Source organism: Clarias gariepinus, chromosome 16, assembly GCF_024256425.1.
Source record: "Clarias gariepinus isolate MV-2021 ecotype Netherlands chromosome 16, CGAR_prim_01v2, whole genome shotgun sequence".
NCBI classification, from domain to species: domain Eukaryota; kingdom Metazoa; phylum Chordata; class Actinopteri; order Siluriformes; family Clariidae; genus Clarias; species Clarias gariepinus.
Window position 1 is genome coordinate 22,136,429 of NC_071115.1, and position 15,454 is coordinate 22,151,882.

At 38.6% G+C, this 15,454-nt stretch overlaps 1 protein-coding gene across 3 annotated transcripts in view; it reads left to right on the forward strand.

Moving 5' to 3' along the window:
* septin9a (septin 9a) overlaps window positions 1–15,454 on the forward strand; it is a 100,581-nt gene that overhangs the window by 19,068 nt on the left and 66,059 nt on the right. Inside the window, exon 1 of one of the 3 annotated variants that reach the window (XM_053514387.1) lies at window positions 9,791–10,055. The exons of the other annotated variants lie outside the window; for them this stretch is intronic. Coding sequence (XP_053370362.1) covers window positions 10,001–10,055 — 55 coding nt within the window. The 5' untranslated portion in view covers window positions 9,791–10,000. Of the gene's footprint in view, window positions 1–9,790; window positions 10,056–15,454 lie in introns of those variants that run through there. 3 annotated transcript variants of the gene reach the window in all.

Below are 15,454 nucleotides of genomic sequence, written 5' to 3' on the forward strand. Positions count from 1 at the left end.
GGGGCTGTATATGTGTGTGTGTATGTTTGTGTGAGGCTAGAGTAAGTGGAGACTCTTGCTTTCAGCCACTCCTGTCTCCCCCTCCTCATCTTACACATTAAAACTTTCTCCTCTCGTTTAAACACACTCATACACACTAACGGAAAGACTGCTGTTCTCCTCTAAATTATTAAAGCTTCTCCGCTTTTTTTATGTTGCTCGCGACAGCGTAACAGCCTATGAGGCGCCGTATAGGGCTTAAATCAAACTTTACTCATGCACACACATATGAAACACTTGCATACACATATATGAAACACTCACACATACATATATACTACTAACTGCTCAAACAACTACATATGAAATGCGCGCGCACATACATACATACTTTTCACGCACACACATACATACTTTCCGCACACATACATACATACTTTCCGCGCACATACATACATACTTTTCACGCACATACATACATACTTTTCACGCACATACATACATACTTTCCGCGCACACACATACATACTTTCCGCGCACACACATACATACTTTCCGCGCACACACATACAAACTCTTCTCGCACATTCACCTATGAGATTCTCAGTGTAACCGGAAGGCATTTCAGTGTAAAAGGAAGGCATTTCAGTGTAACCGGAAGGCATTTCAGTGTAAAAGGAAGGCATTTCAGTGTAGACGGACTTGTCGCTTCATTCTCCCTGAATGGTAGTACTGGTTTGTATCATCACTGCTCAATCACATGGCGTATTCAGAACTATCCACATAATGTCTGAATATTTCAGCGGCAGAAAACGCAGGTGATGATTTGCAAAAAGAAAATTGAAGCACGGAATCTGTGGCTAATATGTCGGATCCTACAACAGAAAGAAATACTGTTTTGTGAAATGTGTTTCCTCGCCTTCGCTAATATGAACAATAACTCATCGGAATCCCACGGGACAAACATTGTTCCGACCCCCCATATCACCCACTTTTGTGGTGATAAATAAATCACTCGTTGTCTTCTAAACTGTCCATTAACGGTCTATTTAAGAAACGCTACTACTAATCAGGGAGAATGAAGTTCATATACATTGAAATGACTACTCCCTACACCCTACTCCCTGCGCAGGAAATGTCTGAAAAGGGAACTTCACTCTACAAAATTCCACCATTCAGAACACCATGCAACGTCACTTCCTCCTTGCGTTACCATGGTAACACAAGCACCTCGGATACCTGCTGCTGTGGAAATTTCACGCTACGGACATTAAATATAGATTATTTATTGAAACAAAAACTGATACCATAAAAAAATATAAAACGTATTATTTATTTATTTATTTTTACAGATTACTAGCCTATATAATACGAATGGTTTCTTTATTAAATCAAAATGTAAATTATTGTGTCCTATTTATATGATGTCCTCGCCTCGATAATAATTATAATAAAAATATAAATTCATTTTCGAGTAAAATTTTTTCACACTCCAGCGATATGTAATGACTTATAGGAAATTATCCATTCCCTTTTCCGCTAAACTAAAGATCAGTTGTTCACTCGTTCCCTACACCGCTACAGTTGGCTTTGTGCGCGTGCACAGAAAGTATGTATGTGTGTGTGTGCGTGCGTGTGCGCGGAAAGTGTGTATGTATATGCGCGGAAAGTATGTATGTATGTATGTGCGCGGAAAGTATGTATGTATGTGCGCGGAAAGTATGTATGTGTGTGCGTGAAAAGTATGTATGTATGTGCGCGGAAAGTATGTATGTGTGTGCGCGGAAAGTATGTATGTATGTGCGCGCGCATTTCATATGTAGTTGTTTGAGCAGTTAGTAGTATATATGTATGTGTGAGTGTTTCATATATGTGTATGCAAGTGTTTCATATGTAGTTGTTTGAGCAGTTAGTAGTATATATGTATGTGTGAGTGTTTCATATATGTGTATGCAAGTGTTTCATATGTGTGTGCGTGAGTAAAGTTTGATTTAAGCCCTATACGGCGCCTCATAACAGCCCGTTAATTCATGCTCGTGTAATGATGAGATGGACAAACTGGTCGACGCCCCCGTTCTTTTATTTTCTGCATTGTCAGGTATAGTATAGCATTATAGTATAGCATTGTCACTGTATAGTACAAACTTTCGGGTGGATTCTGCACTTAAATCTAACAAAAAAAAACTACTGAAGAACAAAACTCAGGCTCTATATCCTAGTTTACATCTCAGAATTCGCGTTTATACACACCGGACTGCATTACCCACAATGCATCTCCCGCACTGGACTACACTTTCGTAAACAGCGGTCATAAATCAACGTCTTTCTCCCGCTACACCGTTCTATCTAAAGATTAGCAATAAACATCGCTAATGACACTCGTGTGAGCGCAAACTAACAGAATCACTGCTGTAAAGTCAAACAAACAAACAAATGAACCAGCACCTTACCTCTGAAAAGATCAGACAGAGCAGTATTTTTTCGGAGAGCAGAGTGTGTGTCTCTCCCCTTATTTCTGTGCACGTGTGTGTGTTTGTGAATGGGGGCTTCACACACACACACACACACACAGCCGGCACAGTGTCAAATTATGCTCGCGTGTGCACACACACACACACACACACACACACACACATATTTTTAACTAATGTATTGATGCGCTTCCGAACACAAAATAAAATATGTTTTACACACACACAGGAGATCACAGTGTTATAATAAACAGTACACGTGTGCACGGATGTTGATTTTACCAGTAAGAAAGACGAGCACTAAGACCCAGCAGGGGAGACGATTCCGCAGCGCAAAAGAGAGAATAACTGTTGGCTCAGTTGTGATCATGTGACACTCGGCGTCAAAACAAGAAGTGCATGCGTGAAACATGATACTCGGTGCTCGTAAACCAAGAAAATGCTCGTTTTTTTAAGTCAAAATTGATTAAAAATCTTTGCTCGTCTTGCGGAACACTCGTAAACCACGTTACTCGTAATCAGAGGCTCCACTGTACAATAAACAAGGTCAAAACACAGTAAGGCAATGTCTGTATACAATTTTGTATACATACAAAAGTGTATGTACACTAGTGTATGTACATTGGCATAATAAAGACATAATATATGTGAACATAGGGCACAATTTGTCTGAAAGCCTGCTCATATTGCACTTGAGGGGTCTTGTTACAAGGGGTTACATTAGGTACCAAGTAAACTAAAAAATAAGCAAGCATAATATCTTAGCGACTTAGAGGGGGGCCTAATTTTGATAGATGACTGAGTCAGAGCGTTCCCTAAACTTTATGTCTTATTGGTCGTTACCGGTACTGTATGTAATGTTAGGACCTAACAAAAATGGTCCATTGAAGGTCAACTGGTAAATCTGCAACATGGACAACCAAGGCTCATTGAGGGAACAAAGACTCACTTACTTCCAACTTTTTCTTGCTTGTTGGTATGTGTATCCAAGTACAATCACTATGGACGAAGCATGAGAGTACAGGAGCACACGTGATTGTACAAATGGCTGCGTTCAAGACTATCCTGTCTGCCTAATTCCGTCAGAATTGTTGGCTCTAATGGGCTGGTGTCAGAAGACATAATGCATCACAGGTGGCTGCAAATGGGGTTACATACAGTAGCAGCAAACTGTTCAGAGTGCCTGTGATGCCTCCTGTCCCCTGCTGAAAGCACCTACAATGAGCCATGGAGCAGTGGAATAAAGTGCCCTGTTCAGATGAATCATGTTTTCTTTTGCATCATGTGAGCAGCTGGGTGTATGCCTCTCTTGCCTGGGCAATTAATGGTATACCAGGAAGAAGGCAAGCCGTGGGAGGCAGTGTAATGCTTTGGGGAATGTTCTGCTAGGGAGACATTTCATGCTGGCTTTCATGTGGCTCTTACTATAACATATACCAACTATGGGAGAATTCTTGGAGACAAAGTATACCCCTTCATGGAAAAGGTATTCCCTAATAAAAGTAGCATCCTTCACCAAAAGATAATGCACACTGCCGCATAGCCAAATTGTTGAGGAATGGTTTGGGGAATATGACAAACATCTTACAGTACTTAAATGATCTGCTGCTACCCTTTATGGACAAAATAGTTTTTCCAGTTCATCCCAAAGGTGCTCAATGAGTTTAAGGTCAGGGTTCTGTGTGGGCCAGTCATCAGACCATGTCTTTATAGTCCTTGCTTTGTGCACAGGGGCACAGTCATTTTGGAATAGAATAGGGCCTTCCCCAAACTGTTGCCACAATGCATACAGTGGCATTGTCCAAGATGTCTTGGAAAACATCAAGAGAGCAACTAGGAAGTAAATCATGAGCTTGACTGGAGAGGAATACACTGTGTGTGTCCCTAGTTGTACGTGTCAGAGTTGTTCAGCACAGAGAATCTGTTCTCACTTAAATGCTTTCTTGGCTCGCAACCTTGTGTGCTTTTTCACACACTCACTTCCTATTATTCTTTAGGTGTTTTTCCCTGTTTTGGTTCACACACACACACACACACACACACACACACACACACACACACACACACACACACACACCTACACACACACACACAGTCAAAATGTACAGACTGCATTATTGCTGTCAGATGACCAGTTAAACATGTGCCCTACCCAGACAAACATGGCAGGGCTCCAGATAAAAATAATCCTTTAGGATTATTAAAATCCAATCATTTTTAGCAGCCAAATTTTACCCTTTCCATAATGTCACTAGGTAAACTTTTCATGCCTGCTTGGTGGCACAGCACTGAGTGAGTTTCAAAAGCTATATAGAACATAAAAAAACAGAAATCATGAAAAGAAAACTAACACCAATTAGAAAATACTACCAAAATTACAAACTGCAAAATTAATCTCTTCTGTTTTTTTTTTCCACTCCAGCAACTGCTTGTCGGTATGTGTATCATGAGCACAGGAGCACACGTGATAGTACAAATGGCTAGAGAAATGTTCACAAGTGTAAGAAAGTTGAAAAGTCTAATGGAGTGCTGTATTTTCGCGAGCACTCTTGTTATTGAACGCAGCCCAGCTGTATTATCGCACATACTCATGTACAGTAGTTTATAACAAAGAGGGCTGCATTTTTGTGGGGAATGGACACCACTTGGACTGTACCACTCACTTACTCATCATCTATGAGGCAGGGTGCACGCTGGACAGGGTGCCAATCTATCGCAGGGCACACACACATACTGTACACTCACTCACACACTACAGACAATTTGGAATTGCCAGTTAGCCCAATCTGCAGGATCCTGTATCCTAAATACAGGATAAAGCGATATAGATGATGATTAAGTGAGTGGTACAGTACAAGTGGTGTGAAAGGAAACCGGGGTACCCGTGTACCCTGCCTCATGCCCTAAGTCCCCTGTGATAGGCTTCAGACCCCTGTGACCCTAGTTGTGTAAAAGGAAACCGGAGTACCCGGAGGAAAACCACCAAACACGGGGAGTCCATGCACACAGAGACGGGAATCGAACCCGGAACCTGGAGGTGCAAGGCAACAGTGCTAACCACTACACCACCAGATTAGTTCAGATTGGTTGTACAGTAAATGCAAAAATACAAGATCTTGACCTGAAAGTAATGCAAATCTCAATAAAAAAAAAATGTAGTGATAAAGTTGCATAAGGTTTTCAAACAAGTACAACAGAATAGTGAATGCACGAGGTCATCAAAACTAAATGTGTTACAGCAAAATATTAATTTAGTGTTAGTGTTTTCTTTTTCAGCCTGTCAGTGTTTACTAAGGTGTATACTGGACTGTGTTCCATAAGACATGCTAAAGTGTTTCTTTACTTAAAACTTAAGTACTCGAGTACATGAACAAGTGCATAAATCGCATGACATTTTGTCATGTTTAAGGTGTCAAGATGCAATTACAGAACAGTTACGTATGCTTGATGCATCTTTTTCGTTAATATTTTCTTTTCACACAGTATAGACAATTGCGAACTGCTGCTGACAGATTTTCTCCTGCATGCCGTAAGAATTTAGCTGATCCAAGCATGGCTTAACTTACTGATTTAAAAGGCTCACAACTTAAAAGGCTCACAACTCTGCTGCTTCTCACCCTCTTTTCCAGTGATTATCCCATGAGACCACATTTCCCCTGCCCTCACTCACATTCCTGTACTTTTATAAATGAAAGAGCACTTTATTTTTTCAGCCACTGTCCATCTCTGTCCATTATTCTCCACTCAGCTGACACAGTTGTATGCCATAAAAGGGTTTCACAGATGAAACCTAAGTCTAATTTATACCAGTCTTCAGCACTAGTTAAACAAAAAAGTTCAAAACTGGTTAAAAGTTACAGTAAGGGTCACCCAGATATCAGCATACAGTAATTTACATTCATGAGCATTTTTATGAACCATACATTTAAGCTTTATTAAAATTATGGGGAAAATTTCAATTTTGTTACATATCGTGATACACTTGTGTGGCAGTTCATGTACAGTATCGCCACACAGAATCCAAAATCTTTATTTATTAATTTTTTTTCTATATGTTTGCATTTGAGGTGGTAAAAGGCTGCAAATCCTCTATAATTCTACAGGGGGTAGGTAAACTATTCAGCTGGTTTAGAATTGTAAATATGATCTGAAAATTATGTTACAAATCAGATTGGGATATTTAATAATAAATTCTTGATACCTTAAAGAATTGCAATACACATTAGATCGGCACTTGCGCCATCATCAGAACAGATAATTATGGGATTATCCCTGGTGATTCTCATTTATGTTGCTCCCACAACAGATCAAAAGGGTTAAGATCTGATGACTGTGCAGACCAGTCCATTACAGATAAAATACCAGCATATAATAGACTGTTTCTTCTCTAAATAGTTTTTGCATAGTTTGGAGCTGTGGTTTCAGCCATTGTACTGTTGTAGAAGAAAATTGGCTCAAATGAAGCACCATTTATAGGCTATGGCCATGGCATTGCAAAGTCTTCCAACCAAGTACTCCCATACCATCACATTTTCTCTTCCATGCTTGACAAATCACATCGAGCACTCCTTCTTTCACTCTTTTTTTACAGTGCATTGCAAATGTTCTTTTTTGTGTACTAAACAACTCAAACTTAGATCTGTCTGCCCATAGAACTTTTTCCAGTCTTCCTCTGTCTAGTGTTCCTTGACTTAATTGTCGTAAATTCTTTCTTTTATTGGCACCGTTTATAGACTGATGATGCTTAGACTGTTTTTTTTTTGTTTGTTTTTTTGCTGGTACAGTTCAATGAAACCACTACATGGAGACCTGTGAGACATCTGTTTCATAAACCAGAGACTCTAACCCCCCTCCCCCCGAAAAAAAACAAAAAAAAAACAAAAAAAAAACTCAGTTGTGTTGGACTAATGGTACTTAGTTATTAACCTAGTTAACCCAGTGTAAGTATGTATCCAATGTTGTAAACATTAAAGCACTTTTTGTAAGTCGCTCTGGATAAGAGCGTCTGCCAAATGCCTAAATGTAAATGTAAATGTAACTCATCCTGTTCCTCAGGTGTGCACCGGAGTCTCCAACTTCTTCCGTTTCCATTCGAGTTAGAGGCAGTTTCTGGTGTGTAATACATTACATACCACTGTGTGAATTAATATTATTATTTTTTTTTATTATTATTATTATTATTATTATTATTGCAATCTGTTGGATGGAAGAGCAGAAGAAAGTATTTTGCTGCCCATTTAGAGTTTATAATCACACACTTAAATGCTGATGTGCCAGAGGTAGCATTTACACTGTCAGTATTATCTAACAGTTTAATTCAGTGAAATCCAGGGGTGTCATGATCAGCTGTTCAGAAGAAGACAGGTTCGGAGAAAGATTTTATTTAATGGCTGTAAAAATACGATTGAATAGAATGGAATGGGTAGAAATCAAAGACAGTCAGCTACCTGATCTTGCCTTTATTGCCATTATTGTCAACTGTAAGGTAATGAAATGTAACTCAATACTGTACATACTGTGCATCGAATATATTTCATTTAAAAAATCATAATCATATGAATCATAATTTGCTCAAACTTGGAATTAAATATTCTAAAATTCTGAGATACTGCACTTTTTATGAGCTTATTTTATTTTATTCATTTTGGATTAATTTAACTTATAATATTTTACTTTTGTGTAATTAATGTAAAATATATTTCATAAGATCCTACTGTAGTTTTAAATAAAATTTGGAAAAAACTAACTTTTCCATGATATTTATATTTTTTGAGATGCACTATATATGCTGTATATGTTCAAATGTCCGAGGGTCCTTTAAGTCAAACCGGGATTGTTAATTGCACGGAATAACTGAACATGACTATGACAGTAAAAAACATGTGGAAATGGCATGGAGTGAGGTCAGGAGTGTACGAGGGATGTTATAATAATTCCCAGATCAGTTCCTGTAATGTGCAAGATGAAAGTTAGCACATGCTTTCTTTCCTACATCATGTGGCATGTGATAGATAACAGGGCAGCGTAACACACTTAAGGAAATGCTGTCTGTCTTATTCCACATGTTAATTATAACATGCAATTATAATTTTGACAATCAGATTTGAGCATTTAAAAAAACTGTTAATGCAATAAGTACATTTCCCAAAATCAATGCCTCATACAGATGACAAAGCTTAGGGTAAGTCATGGTTTTAAAGATGTTGAAATTATTTAATCCTCAGTTCTTACTGGTAAAACTGGTTGTGGATTGTGTACATCAATCAGCCATAACATTAACACTGCACACGTTAACACTGATTATCAATTATATACCAGCAAATTGGTGACAGGATCATAGACACCCAAGGCTCAACCATGCCTGTGGGGACCAAAGGTGAGCAACGTCCAGTCTGATTAATAAGAAAAGCCAATGCAGCACAAGTAGCTGAAAAAAGTCCCTGCTGGCCATGACAGGAAGGCACCAAAACAACCACAGTACGTCACACATCAGGCCCAGCAGGCAAAGAGCCCAAGGTTCCCAACCCGGTCTCCAAATTCCCAAGATCACTTTCTTATCAAGGGATAAACTAAACAAACATGTCCGATCCACAGAGGCCCAACCCCACAATCCACGGCACCCAAAGGATCTGCTGCCAAACACCATAGCACACATCAAGAAGTCTTGCTCTGAGGTATACTTGCCCTGCCTATATAAGTTTAGGCATGATGTTTGGCATTGTAATGTTATGGCTAATTGGTGTATGTGAATTAGGTGGATGCTTCTTACTGATAACTGAAAACAGCCATATAGGGCAAAAACAACCCTCACAAACACTCCTCTAACACACTAGTGATATGAATCAATGTCTGTTGCTAAAAGTAAAACGTTTTCTCATATTTAGCAGTGAATTAATCTACAAAAGTTGCCTTGTATTAGGTATAAAAGTTTGTGAGTTAGGTGGAGTTTAGCATTAACTTCAACCAGGAACGGTGGTTTGCCTTATGCCTTATAAGTTTCTGAGTTAGCTAGAGGTGAAGGCAGGCTCAGACCTCATAGTTCCAGTGCTGGAGATTTATGGAGGTCTGCGAGCTCAACTTCTCAACCCCTCCACTGTATAAATCCCTCGAGTACTGTATGTGTACATGTTGGTATGTATTTATATTTGTGTTAATATGTCTAAGGTGGACATACTGAATTCTGACTGAGGGGGAAAAAGCGGGAACATTCGCGAGAAGAACCCATTTCAGACTGTAAACTAGGGAGGAGCAAGGGAAAAAGGGAGAGAGTGAAAGCAAGCGAAAGAGAGTGGGTGGGGGTTGTCACTGCTGGCTCATTCTGAAGTCGACAGCATTCAGTGTACTGGATGAAGCAGAAAAAGTAGAAGAAGAAGTTTGTCCTTTAAGAAAGTTAGGAGGCTTGGATCTGTAGACAGCAGCAATCACTTAGCTCCCCCTCCCCCCTTTGCCTCCTAATTTGGGATTTGTTTGGAGGCAAGAGACCGGAGTGCATCTGTGAGAGATTGCCTTGCTGGGAAACAGAATACCAAGCTTTCATATTCACCCACAAAATGTCTGATTCCACTGTTAATGCACATTTGGAGGGGATCATTTCAGACTTTGAAGGTTAGTGGTGTTCTTCTTGCATCAGTTTCTTATTCTTCTCAATGTCTGGACAGGATGGATTGCTTTACCTTATTCACTTTTGGTCATGAGTATTTAAAGCCATTCATGCTTGGGTTTTATGTTTTTTAGATAACTGTAAGAGTCAAGCTACCTAGTGATGGTTAATAATCTCCCCCTCTCATTTCTGCCCATCTGTCACAGTGGTCTTTCTCTCACTTTGGTTTTCTTTTTAGCTCTGATAAACGATTGTTATGAAGGTCTTGTAGGAATTTGGGTTGTAGTATTGTGTGTGAGGTGAACAAAACTTACGTTTATGTGTGCTATTAGGTAACATGCACACACCTCTTTTTTGACACATGTATAAATAAACACACACACACAAACTTAGGACATGTGCATTTGCCTGATACATTATCCTGTACATATATATCACTTGGTTTGTTCCTAAAGCCTCCAGTAAGCGTATAATGTATGAAATACTTTGATGTACAGTAAGAGAGTTGAGAGTCTTTTACTTCATCTTCTGGGGCATCGCACTTTCCAAATGAGACAGGGCATAATCTTGAAAGAGGGCAGGGGAGTGGGGAAGGGAGGGGAGAACTACAGAGGAAAATGTTTAGTGGGCAAAATTACCCAGGAAGTGTCAAAGTGTTTGGATAGTAAACAGTGGCACAAAAAGTGTCCCATAAAGACAAACAGTATACCACTGGCTCTGTAATACGAGACATACAGAAAGCCTGTTTTTGTAATTGCGATCCAAACAATATGAAGCTAAATTTGTCCCACTGCCCGCTGTGAACATCCCAAATCTTTGGTTTCGACATACTCAAGTCAATAATTTTAGGATATGTATTAAACTGTACAAGCATAATAAAAAATAAACCCCTATCATGCAGCCATTTAGGCTGTTGGTAAGATAAAAAATTTATGACATGTTGACATGTACCGTCAAAACACTGTTTGTGGAGCCTAATACACTAGACTGACCACATTGTAAAGCCAAATATGTTCTTTATGAACAATGTCTTTTTACCTACTATCCAGTGTAGTAGTTTGCCTGGTTATAAAAAGCATTTGAAGTAGATTCATCTCAGGAACACCATTATGTGCCGTGTGCTCTACTTCTGTACAGTAATTCTTCTGCAGGTTAATTTTGGAATAAGAATTAATTGCTAAATCAACTGATGCATGAAATGAATTTTTCTCCTGATAAATATGCAATTTAGTCTCTTCAGCTGAAGGGAGCAGATTGCATATCTAGTCCTCCAGACTTAACACAGATAGCATCTTACAACTTATCTACTGCCTTTTCCTACTTTCCTGTCTCTACACTGCTGTTGTTGATTCTCAGGCTCCTTCAGAGGAGTAAGATTTGTTATAGTTGGGTGTGTTTACTGCTACTGCTCTTTGTTTTTCTTTTTTTGGACACACAGACTTAAAATTCCTGCCCATGGTCAGACAAGGCCTCTAAAAGTCAATGCCAGATGTTTCTCTTATTTTACGAACAGGGCAAATAATGACTTTGGATACTTGCATATGCCTTAGTGGACTTATAACTGAGTACCTACAAAGATGTAGACCTTCCATTTCATATGATGGATAGTATTTGTTAATATGGAAATGCTGTAAAAATGAAATTTTAAGTTTGTTTTCTGACATTAAACCTTGTAAAAACAAGACTGCACTGCAATTTTTTGAGTGTTTTGAATAGAACCGTATACAACAATTTTTTTGTATCTTAGGCTAAGACTAAAGTAGCAGGTATTTAACAGGTTTTGGTGTTGGACAGTTGTGATAAAATATGTTAGACTGAAAGAGGACTGACCCAACATTCTCTACTACTACTACTACCACTACTACTACTATGATAATAATAATAATAATAATAATAATAGGGTGTCACATTGGATCCTTGGTCGGGTTGCCTGATCTCCCTGTGCAAATGGCATTTGTATTGGTGCTGTAAGAACATACACACCTACTACTTATGAAAACTGCATATATCTTGTGAAAAGTGTCTAATATTTTAAAGTCTAAATAAATTGTATGTAGTTTGAAAATAAAAGATGCCTCTAACTTGGACAGGGTGGGGTGGGGGGACAGGCATCAAACATAGCTACTTAGAGGTGAATACATAAAAATGTGTTATGCGTGAATATTTTCATGTACGCTTTACAGTAAGTGCTGTGGAGATGCTTCCCCCTCGACGGGAAGAGCCGAAAGACTAACAACAACAGACTGACTTTAATGAAATGACGTTAAGATGTAACATTGTATGAACGACCCAAACACACGGTTGCAGATGCAAAACTTTAAAACAATGAAGTGGTATCCATGCTATTTTTAATTATGTTTAAAATTCTGTTTGGAGATTAAGACAGACGAACAACTTCCTGCACACAGCATGTGTATTTCATATCAAGCATCTCTTAGTGTTATAATGTTATACCTCTGATCCTTTTCTTTTATAATATTACTGTGAGTTGCATCTTAGCTCCTAAATTATCCTACTGTAACAAGATGTTTGCGGTGCTTGTTATATACGCCACACTTAGGTGCTTTAAGAGCATGTTCCCAGTGGTCCAGTGGTAAGCTAGCAAGTGACTACAGTTCGAATCTCAGGTCATTGGTTTGATTTTAATTTTGTTTTTGTCACAGTGAGTTATGGGCATTTATTCAACATTATCCCATTGCCATTTAGTCAAAGTTGTTCCGACTGCATTTCATTAAAGTAATTATACATTTAAAAACAACTTGATACCAAAATTGTCCCAACAATTGTAAAATTGCCAAATTAGCGGCGCAATAATGTTTTAAAAAACAAAAAATCCTGCTGGGTATTATAACATTTTACCTACACTCCCCAGCCAAAAAAAAAAGTCACAGTCTGGATTTAACTAAGCAAATAGTTAAGAGCCTTCCACTGGATAATTACCAAAATGATTAATATGCTTCAGTTGTAAAAGTTATTTAACCCTGTCTGTCAGAGGGAATAAACAATCATATAAAAAGACATGTCCTGTGGTCATTCCAAAGATGATACTCAACAAAGTTGTTTTAGGAAGGTCAAATTAATGTCCTGCATCGAGCAAGTAAAACGACTCTCAGAAAGATTAAGACCTCTCAGAAGATTGCTGAAACTACTAAAATTAAAAAACACATTATTAAAACCTTAAAGGGTAGTGGTGAACCATCATCTGAGAAAAATGTGGTCTGAAAAAAACATCCAGAATATGTGTGATGTGAGATGGAATTAGTAAAATCAATCATAAAAATACAACAGTATTTTTACTGAGAAAACTCAAGGGACAAGGACTAGACAACTGTGTAGTCAGGCCAACGGGTATGGAGTAGCGTATATTTCAATGCTCCCAAGATTATGTGTTGGAATCTAACATAGTTTGGTTTGTTCATCTACCTGATGTTAATTTTTACTTTAAATTTTTTTTTATTCCATTATTCTAGTCAGCTAGACGTATAAAGTGTCTGGGTGGTCTGTGGTATGCTTTTGACAGTCAGATAACCCATAAAGTCATGCCTTGGCGGAGTCTACCCCTTGCTGTGGATTCCAACAGATGCTCTCTCTCTCTCTCTCTGTCTCTCTCTCTTTCTCTCTCCTTCTCACACACACATGCGGTTGAGCTTGTTTGTCTGTATCCTTGAGCACAAGATGATGCTTCTGCAGCGTGCGGACCAGTCAGTGTTGAAATATGTCTTGTGTGACATATTCTGGTATGTTAAGCATGCCATTGCCTGACAGCTCAGGATGAAAGATTCCATAGTAGACACATTTGTAAAGAATAATAAGCACCACTTGTCCTACCTTGATGAAAGCCCTGGGTCTTTTTTTAGCAAATAGATACCTTTATGAAACCCACAAAAGCTTCATGTATGTGTGTTTTGAAAATTAGAATTTTCAATGTAGCTGTACATCGGCTGGTGTCACGTGGTTCGAAGGAAACACGTGATAGTCTTCGGCCCTCCCAACTGAGTGGTATAGTAGCCTTAATGTGGGAGCCCCCTAGTGATGGGAAGGAATTGGATACAACTAAATTTGGGAGAAAATCAGATTGACTTCAGTTTTAATACACTGTGTGATAATTTGTTTAAATGACTTTTAAAAGGTTTTGGCAATTGTCATAAATGTCATTTCATGTAAGTGTATCCATGGCTGTAAAAGGACATACCTTTAGAGCCATTGCCTTATTGCCCTCAATAGCATGGGAGAATCCAAGCAACTTGAGCAAAAATGTGTACCTCTGCAAGTCTGCTCCTTTGTTAGGAACGATTTACAAACAACTAAAAGGTATCATGAACACCTTTACAAACAACTGTATAAAAATATAAACATTGTGGGACCACACAGACACAGCAGAAGCACAAACAAACCGGGATGAACAAATTTCGGTTTGAAAGGTTGAACCCCAGATACAGTAACTAGTAAAGAAGATGAAGGCATCAGAGACCAAAGTACGTGCATCTACCATTAAAAGAGTACTATCACAGTGGTCTGAAAGGCTGTGAGACCATTGTTGGACTTGCTCCTCTGGTAAGGGAGTATCTGGGCTCACTCCCAATTTTGCCTAAGAACACAGCCATGAAGAATGGTACAAAAATATCCTCCAAGAGCAAATTCTTCCAACCATTTAAGAACATGTGGTGATGAACCAAATCCAGCATGATGGAGCAAAAGATCTAAAAACACTGAAGCAGCAGATGTTGTGAAAATTAATATTTCTGTCATTCTTAAAACTTTTGGCCATGGCTGTACAGGATATAGTTAAAGAATTAGAAATGATTTGTGGTTAATTTTATAGAATTTTACAGTCTGATTGATTTTTTACTAATTGCATTGCTGTCTAGCTCCCCTTTTTCCTTCCAAGTCTGACGTTCAGTCAGGAGACCTGAGGTGAGGTCCACTTGGCCACCTCCATTCCATCTTATACGGTCAACCTATAATCAGTGTACCAACACAATTAATTGATTTATCATTATTCAGGTGTTTTCTTTACTTTTTTTTTGCTTTGTGGTGTCCTTGCCGGCTATCCTTGTCACACATATGTAATCTGCCACTGCTGATTTAGATTAAATGACACTTAGACTTTTTACTTATGTGTATCCCATATCCCAAGTGCATTATTTCATGTTTATAGTATAATAATGTCAATCAATTAAAGGCATTACATAAGGGGAAAGGTGTTTTTGCCAGGCCCAAGCCCATGCTTTCCAGCATTCAGTTTATTTGGGAGTGACTTGTAAATGATACATAAGGTAACTACAGTACTCTGACATGCTTAACCAAATGTGGCAATGGGGTTGGTTCATTGGCTTTATTTAGATCCGGGCTTGTGCATGTCATATTTTAGATATGTGTATGTACTGTATATATTTATTGAAAA